This window comes from Rhinoraja longicauda, chromosome 1 (assembly GCF_053455715.1).
Source record: "Rhinoraja longicauda isolate Sanriku21f chromosome 1, sRhiLon1.1, whole genome shotgun sequence".
Classification (NCBI taxonomy): Eukaryota; Metazoa; Chordata; class Chondrichthyes; order Rajiformes; family Arhynchobatidae; genus Rhinoraja; species Rhinoraja longicauda.
The window spans coordinates 62,244,291-62,253,751 of NC_135953.1; the positions used below are offsets into that span (position 1 = coordinate 62,244,291).

Consider the following 9,461-nt stretch of genomic DNA (forward strand, 5'->3'; position numbering starts at 1 on the left):
GGAGCAGATTAAGGCCATTTGGCCCAAAACATCTACTCTATTATTCAATCATGGATGACCTATCTTTCCCTCTCAACCCCATTTTCCTGCATTTTCCCCATAATCCTTGTCACCCGTACTAATCAAGAATCTGTCAATCTCAGCTTTAAAAACACCAAATGACTTCACCTCCACAGCCCTCTGTGGCAATGAATTCCAGATACACCACCTGTCTAAAGAAATTCCTCCTCATCTCCTTTCTAAAGGTGCATCCTTTTATTCCGTTCTGCCCTCTGGTTCTGGACTCCCCCACTAGTGGAAACATCCTCTCTTTCCAGGCCTTTCACTATTGGTAAGTTTCAATGAGATCCCCTTCATCTTTCTAAACTTCAGCAAGTACAGGCTATCATAGGATTTTAATGGGTTACTAGCCAAGTATGCCACCATTTGGGTGAAACGCATTGAGGGGTAACTAAAGTAGAAAGGTGAATATTTTATCATTTGGGCATTACACCATTTAATTTTTAAATTGAAGAGAATAAACCAGAGCATGCCAATAGGTCATAAGTCATAAGGAATAGGAGAATTAGGCCATTCAAGTCTACTCCACCCTTCAATCATGGCTGATCGATCCCTCCCTCCTAACCCCATTCCCCTGCCTTCTGCCTATAACTGACACACATCCTAATCAAGAATCTATCTCTGCCTTAAAAATATCAACTGACGGCCTCCACAGCCTTCTGTGGCAAATAATTCCACAGATTCAGCACCTTTTTGTGTTCTCAAAGTTTTCATAAAGTTAGAGGATAAAAACAACTTGTTTCTCTGCCACAAATGCAGCAGATGAAATAGGTTCTGAAATTGTTCAAGTTCCATAGAACTACACAGAAACAGCTGCTACCTTTTAAATGCATTTTAATTGTCGTAGACAGTCCTTCTATAACATTCTAGGGCTGGGGGAAGGGACGGTGGGGAACATCTGCAGATACACAATAGATCATGCCAGTTACCTTGGGATGCATATTTCAGGTAGTGGAATTGTTATGAATGGTGGCAGAGAGACGTGGAATTATCACTTGATGCAGCTATATTCATCAGTACTCATTTCTAATAGCACTAAAGTATTTTCAATGGCAAAGAAACGAGTTCTTGTACTTGGTGCTCGAGTTTCCTACCACATCAAAGGCTTGCATATCAGTGGATTAAATGGATTTAAGTTATTTGTGAAGAGTGGTAGTTTGAGGAGCTATTGAAATCAAAGGACCAATTTCCTTGCTGTATGATTCTATGAAGCAGCTATTGAGCAGGGGATTTGCAAATGCAAGTTATTTTATTTGAAGGACACAGGTTTCAAATGTAGATTGCATTTACAGAGTTTGTGTACTGTACTGCTGGAATTTAAGGGAATGCGATTTTATAATTGTCTTTCAATGGTGTAAGACTGGTTTAAATCAAATGAAATCAATATTGAAGACATTCTCCAACAACTAACTTCATTAAATAGGCAATCCACTCAACCATTTATTACTACACACGTTTTCCAGTGTGTCTGAACATGCTAATGTGGGAAGGGATGAATCTCGTGCCAGCTACATTTTATGTTAAGTGTTCCATGAACATAGTCACTCAAATTTTACTTCTTTGCAGTTGATGTTTCCAGATGTCATTTTTCAAAGCCGTTTCTATGTTACTCTAGCTTTAAAGTTCAGAATCTCTCATACACACAGTACTTCTGTTATTTTTAAAGCCACAAAATAGAAAAGAAATCCAGGTTACTGCTGTATAATTTCATGTTATTCCACTCCTGAAATCTGATGTGGTCAACTTCCATTTCGCGACAAATTCATCGTACTAAATGGCCAAGAGGCAGAGATAATATCAAATCCTTTACAATGTTTTAACTTGGCCTTAATACATTCAGTGGCATGTATTTTCCTTATGTAGACATTTAATTGGTTGTACTTAAAATATTTAACATTTAAATGTGAAAAACTTAAAGCAAGCAACAGTATATTTTGAGATTAATAAACTCTGGCCCAACTTGAAATGCAGGCATAAGCAACCCACTCGACAAACATGGTATTAGAAAACTGCAATTGTTAGGATTAGAAGTGGTTAAAGTGCTTGGTTGCCCAAGTCCACTTGGAACCCAGCTGATTACATCGACTGGATAATGGAAGGTGGTAAAATAAACAGCAAATGTGCAAACACTAAAGAGCGTAACTTGGGCTTGACAAGGTAAGGGTAAGGTGAATATGACATTCTACAAAAGTAAATAACAAACCCCTCAAAGCATGAGCACATTTGGTTCAACTATTTTCCACGTTGGAAGGCTCAGGGCCTTTGTAGAAGAATCCCTGCAGTAAAGACATTTCTACACCCGTTGCACTCAAGACGGCACGAAAGCTAATGCGTTAAAACAGAAGCTGACTGGCAAAACCCAGCTGGACAATATGCTAGTTTTATTTAATCAATTCTCATTTGAATTCCTGCAGTTTTAAATCAGAATGCAAGTTCTTTGGGGGGGCAGGGGAGAATAAGTGTAATTGCAAGCCCTTGTATCACATTCATCATATTATTCATGGTCATTATTTTTTTTTTGGGGGGGGGGGGGGGGGGGAAGAAAGGAGAGAAGTGAAAGCAGATTTTGGACAGCACTGAATACTACCTGCTGGGCAAAAAGTGCAAACAATGCAATGCGGCCCACGCAGTTGTTTTATTTAAAACAAAGTTGCTCATGGAAACTGGACAAATCAAAGCTACGTCCAACATTTGACATACATAAGCAACCAGCCTCATCTATAATGTGGAGACGATTCCATACTTTTCACTGTTTCTTGCAGAGCAGAGCTCTGCCGATTTCCTGTTATGTACTCCTCTTAGACTCCACAAGGTGGGATTACCCTCCCTTTCAAGCTGGTAAAACAGTACCATAGAACAAAGCAATTGTTGGTACCCAGAAGTTACTGATAAATAATCAATTTCTGATAACAGAAAAGTTACAGACTCTGGTTTGAAAAAGTTTTGACCCAGCTGGCCACCCATCACTGCATGTTTTTCAAAATCACGATAAAAAAGTTGAACAAACAAACCCTGCAAGGCATCTAATAGGGAGCACAGAGGTAAACTTCATGTAGTTTGTCTGCTCCCACCATATTCAATAAAATAGCCAAGGTCTCTCATGCCCATTTTCAAGACCACTACTTGACAATGATCAACAGTCCAAGCAAATGAATACATGGGTAGTCTGTTCTGGACAAGTCTTCAGTTTCTGGGTATAACGTTAGTTTTCCAAAACTTAGTGCTCAGTTTGATGCCATGTTTTGCAAATCCATGACCAGAAGATTTTCAGCTGTCAGTTCAGACAGATGTTGCAGTCCGTACTTTTGCAGAAAGAGCTTGCTTGAAACGTCGCCTTAGGTCTAGCATATTGGGTGATTTTGGCCTGGCTATAATGGATGTTTTTCTCTTTTCAGCATTGCTGCTCATTTGTTGTTTACTTATTTCTTTGCAAAGCACATGAAATGCATTGTACACATCGTTATAGTTTTCACTGGCTGACACTTCGTAGTAGGTGCACCCGAGAACATTTGCTAACTGGAGGCCATGATGAGGTTCCACTTGCTTGGCATGTAGGAGGTCAGCCTTATTTCCTACAATTATGACCGGAACTCTATTTTCTGGATGGACACGGCAGACATGTTGATGAAGGTGACTAATTATTTCATAGCTTTTGTAGTCTGTAATTGAATACACTAACACAATTGCATCAGCCCACTGAATAGATCTGTTAAGTAGGTTGTTGCAACTCAGACTCTGTCCATTTACCTGTAAAAATAAATAAGATTTTATCAAGTTTGTTTTAAAATGCAAATTCTGAAAAGTGTCATAGTATTGATAATATTGTAAGCAGAAACACGATGAATAGAAATGTCACCAATTCCATCTAGTTTAAAAACTGCAGTGAAAGGTTTGTAGACAAGGGCTTAAAAGGTCAAATACAAAAGCTATCCAAATGTGCTTGTTGCATTTCTAGATCGTTTGGTTTTGTCCGAGCTACATAATAGCTTTACTATTGCAGAGCTGTGTTGATTCAGCTGTATAGCTCATAAGCACGAAGTGTCAGACTTCAACAAGGAATCAAAGGGGAAGTCTGATTAAAGTAGTGCTTATATTTGTGGGAAACAGATTGACTACAGAGGAAAATTTTACGTTTATAGTCCAGCTTGGGTAGTGGACAAAGTTACAAATTCAACCCACTTGATTGAATATATTATTCAATTTGATCATTTGATCACTCCTGGGCAGTTTTATCTTAAACAAGCAGTTAACAAAGAGTCAAAAATGTGTAATGTCTAAACAAATCTATAGCCATAAAACCAGTTCATTAAATTTATTCTCTTTTTATTTAAAATCTGAGTCATCTAAATGGCATTCCAAGTATGAAGGACCTCCCACAGTTTCTTCATAGCTCAGCATCAAAGCATGGAGTTTTCCAAGCTTCAAGGGAAGGCTGGAACAGATTTTAGTGCGAGAATCTGCATCAGCAAAAGACCTGGGAGGTAGTAAACCGAATCACAGGGGGCAAGTTCAGAAGTAAATAAGAGAAAGTCGACACCATGAAACATTAGGACGACAACACAAAATTAATAAATTTAGTATTGAATTGCAAACAAGTCTTTGTAATAAATGTAGTTAACTGGTCTCTGAACATTTGCCAAATATACCATCTAAACATACTACAGAAAATCTAGCCCTAATGGGGTACACAAAAACCTGCACGTTATACTCAACAGAGGAGAACTTTTCAACTCTCACAGTAGGACCTTAAGTGTGCAGCATTTGTAAGCAGTTTCCACATCCAGGTTGAGCATTTTATCCATAAATTTTCGTACTATTGCATCAATATTACTTCATGTCAAGTTTAGGAACAATGTTCCTAAAATTTCGACTTTTGAGATGCAGAGAAGGATTAAAAACAATCCATTTGCATTGCAATCGTCAAAAATCTAGAGGCAACTATAAAACCACTTCCACTCTTCTGCATTATATAAAACTGCTCTTAAATCACTGGTGCAAAGAAATCCCAGGCTTTGAGGTCTCTATAATTCTCCATCACATGTACTCAAGTAATCACCTTACTGGAATACCATCAGGAGGTTCAAAATGTCAGGAAGGTTTTCCTGCTCTGGATTTAACAACAGTAAGATAAAGAACAGACTTAACCTGCATCCAGCAGCTTACCAGAGAGTGCAGATTAATGGACCGTGAAACTGTGGAACTTCAGTTTGAACAACGGTGATAGTTACTGTGATTTGCAAATGTGGCTGCATCTGCTAAAACACACCAACTGGTACAGCAGATGGTCAAACTGAACCAAACATATTGCCTGCTGATGTCTGTTCACACCAAAACTAACTTTGAACAGACAAACAAAAAGATTCACCTAGGCATATTCCCCCTCTATCAACACTGGCTCTGTCCCATGCATCTTGGTGGCAGGAGGATGAGGGGAGATTTTATAAGGGTATACAAAATCACGAGAGAAATAGATTGGGTAGATGCACACAGTCTTTTACCCAGAGGAGAGGAATCGAGGACCAGAGGACATAGGTTCAAGGTGAAGGGGAAAAGATTTAATAGGAATCCGAGGGGTAACGTTTTCACACAGAGGATGGTGGGTGTATGGAACAAGCTGCCATAGAAGGTAGTTGAGGCTGGGACTATCCCATCGTTTAAGAAACAGTTGGACAGGTATATGGATAGGACAGGTTTGGAGGGTTATGGACCAAGCGCAGGCAAGCTGGGACGTTGTTGGCCGGTGTGGGTGAGTAGAGCCGAAGGGCCTGTTTCCACACTGTATCTATGACTATGAGTCAGATCTTTCTACACCGAGTAAACTCTCAGAAAGCAGCTGCCCATTTGCACGGCAGGTTCTTAAAAAGTGCACCAATCAACTGTCCAGTCTTCACTCACCTTGATTAGCAAGGATGTCAAAGGTTGTGGGGAGAAGGCAGAAGAATGGGGTTGAGCAGGAAAATGCATCACTCACGACTGAACGGCAGATCAGACTTGAAGGGCCTAATTCTGTTTCTATGCCCTTTGATCAACAACCTCTCACTTCTGCCCCCATCTGTTTCTTAATCATTCCTACCCCCCCCCCCCCTCCAAAAAATGTGAATGACTATCAGTCATTCCAACATCAACTATCGTCCACAAACACTGATAACAGCCCACATTTACAGTCTCTGGACAATCTGGAACCCCTTGAGTGCAAGAAAATGATGTCTACAGGGAACTCCATCTCTTAAATTACATTTAGTCCTCAAATACCTTGATAATAAGAACAACAATTTTACAATTATATTATTAATGTATGCTGTTTACGCTGAGCTTCATGTGAACGAGGAATTTATTTGCATCATGATATATGCCAAACTAATTTATCTTCACCTAGTTTAACAATATAGCATCCATATTCAGTGGATTCAGGGGGAATTATTCAGTGCCCTCCCAGAATTAATATAGTCAGTAAAATGAATAGATTCTTGTTCGACAGCAAACCATCTCCTTCAAATCTATTTGTCAGTCATTTAGCTTGGACACAGACAGGCCCTTCAACCCAACATGTCCATACTGACCAAGATGCCTATTTAAGCTTGTCTCATTTGTCCACATTCAGCCCATATCCCTCTACACCTGTCTAATCCACATATCTGTTCAAGTATCCTTTAGGCGTTGTTATGGTACCTGCCTCAACCATCTCCTCTGGCAGATCATCCTATATACCCATCAACTGAGTGATACAGTTGCTCCTCAGACCCGGTTAAATCTTTTGCCACTCACATTAAACCCATGTCCTCTGGTTCTTGACCCTACTCTGGGTAAGACTGTGTATTCACCCATCTATTCCTTTAATTTTACACACCTCTAAGTTCACCATTCAGCCTGCGCTCAAAGGAGGAAAGATACACACCAAATGCTGGAGTAACTCAGCAGGTCGGGCAGCATCTCTGGAGAGAAGGAATGGGCGACGTTTCGGGTCGAAACCCTTCTTCAGACCCGAAACCTCACTCATTCCTTCTCTCCAGAGACGCTGCCTGACATGCTGAATTATTCCAGCATTTTGTGTCTACCTTCGATTTAAACCAGCATCTGCAGTTCTTTCCTACTCAAAGGAGGAAAGTTCTAGCCTTCCCAACCTCCCCCTGTAACTCAAGCCTCTCAAGTCCAGGCACATTTCTCAACTTTTCCCTGCATTCTTTACAGCTTACTTTCCATCTCAACCAAAATGGTTAAAAAATAATTGTAGTTTTCATAAAGACAATCTATCCCTTCCTTCCCATTCTCCTCAAGCCACCTCCTGTCTTGGATGTTTGACCATGCATCTCCAAAACATTGTCTAGAGGTGAGACTACCCTCTTCTGTTCTTTTCTCATCCGATTTGTATCGGAATTCAAAATGAATGGTTTTTCTACCACTCTCTCTGTTGCGGTTCATCTCCCATGGATCTATTATTGGCCCCTAAACTTGCTCTTCCAAAGTAATCACCACACATCCTTCAGTCAAGACCAAGCCCAAAGTTCCCATCACAACTATCTCCACAGTTATAGTGTGATACAGTGTGGAAATAGGCCCTTCTGCCCAACATGTTCCAGCTACACTAGTCCCACCTGCCTGCACATGGTCCATATCCCTCCAAACCTGTCCTATCCATGTACCTGTCTGTTGCTTAAATATTGGGATAGTCCCAGCCTCAACTACCTCCTCGGACAGCTTGTTCCACACACCCACCACCCTTTGTGTGGAAAAAGTTACCCCTCTGATTCCTATTAAATCTTTTCCCCTTCACCTTGAACCTATGTCCTCTGGTCCTCAATTCCCCTACTCTGGACAAGAGACTCTGTGCATCTACCCGATCAATTCCCTCATGATTTGTAGACTTCTGCAAGATCACCCCTCATCCTCCTGCGCTCTATGGAATAGAGAGATAAAAACAACCAGGGAACAAAAAAATAAAACATTAAAGAAATCTCACCTGAACCCCTGGTGTGTCTTGAACCTGAAGCGCAAGTTGTTCTCGGTCCACTTGTACTTGTCTGGAGTATAATGTACCTGAAACATTATAGGCAAATGGAGAAATGTGAAAGAAACCCTCAATGACCAGCAGCGTGCATGCAGACAAAAGGAAGTTATCCTGTGCCGTAAATCAGACAGAAAATGGAAACTTACCTGCGTTTCGTTCGTAGTCGCCAATGAACCTCCTGGTTAAAAACCGCACGACCAAGGCTGAGGGAGAAATAAATAAGATTGTAAAGTTTGTCAAACTAAATTAAAGATTCCTCCCCAGCCCCAGCCCCCTCCAAAATAAAAGTAATGCATTCCACAGGCCAGGGAGACAGATTGCTCTCCAGACCACTACTCACTCCCCAGAGCAAAGAGGAAAGTCGATGTTGTCTGAAACTCTGTGCCGCCCCGTGGGGGACACGGCCTGGGCTGCAAGCCAGCGTGGAAGGCTCGCTGCAAAACACTGCAAAGCCCATCCAACCCAACCCAACCCAACCCAACCTGGTGACTCGCGGCTCCGCTCCCCGGCGCACAGCCACTATCTCCGGCGTCTGCAACTGACCCCGCTGCACGTCTCAACTCCCTCACCCGTCTTGCCCACGGCGCTGCCACCGATGACCGCGATCTTGATCACCCGGTTGCTGGGGGTGTATTCCCCAGGTCCGTACTCCTGGATCGTCGACATGTTCTGAACCAGGCGCATATCAGGTGGCAGCGCTGGTCGGCTGCAGAGCGGGGCAACACGGGTCTGGAGATGCTGGATGAACGATCCCGAGACCCTGCTGTGCACCAGGTCAGGTCAGGTCAGGTCAGCGTTGGCCAGATCAGCACTGCGCGCCCACTGCTCCTCTCTGGAGTATCGGACAAGACAGGTCCGAGGATGGGGGTGAAGCAGCTGCGTGAACGATCCCGAAACCCTGCTGTGCAGCAGGGCAGCGATGCATTAGTGTGTGCAGCAGGGCAGGGCAGCGATGCTCGCTCAGCTCTGCTTTACTTTACTTTGCTCTGCTTTGCTCAGCTCTGCACAACTCTGCTCGTCTCTGCCGCCCCCTTTTATAGCCAACCTGCGCACGGGCTCCGATTGGTCGCCTGCAGCCCGACGTCAACCTTACCTGGGAGCCCTGGATGGCTCGCGCTGCCGGGCAGCCTCGAGGGGCACTTCTGCACCCCTCCCCCCCTCTCCCCCCCCCCTCTCCCCCCCCCCTCCCCCCTCCCCTCCCCCCTCCCCTCCCCTCTTTTCCTCCCTCCCCTCTTTTCCTCCCTCCCCCTCTTCCCCCCCTCTCTTCCCCCCTCCCCTCTTCCCCCTCCCCTCTTCACCCCTCTCCCCCTCCCTTTTTCCCCCCTCCCCTCTCCCCCTTCCCCTCTCCCCCCTCCCCCCTTCCCCTCTCCCCCTCCCCTCCTCTTTCCTTTTCCCC

At 43.3% G+C, this 9,461-nt stretch overlaps 1 protein-coding gene across 1 annotated transcript; it reads right to left on the reverse strand.

The window, feature by feature from the left end:
* Positions 1 to 898: 898 nt before the first annotated feature.
* Positions 899 to 9,050, reverse strand: rasl11b (RAS-like, family 11, member B). The gene is made up of 4 exons (XM_078410464.1): positions 8,635 to 9,050; positions 8,212 to 8,268; positions 8,018 to 8,094; positions 899 to 3,807 (listed from the first exon to the last, which is right to left on the reverse strand). The coding sequence occupies exons 1-4, from the start codon at positions 8,747 to 8,749 to the stop codon at positions 3,340 to 3,342; spliced, it is 717 nt and encodes a 238-aa protein (XP_078266590.1). The 5' UTR covers positions 8,750 to 9,050; the 3' UTR covers positions 899 to 3,339.
* Between the last annotated feature and the right edge of the window lie 411 nt (positions 9,051 to 9,461).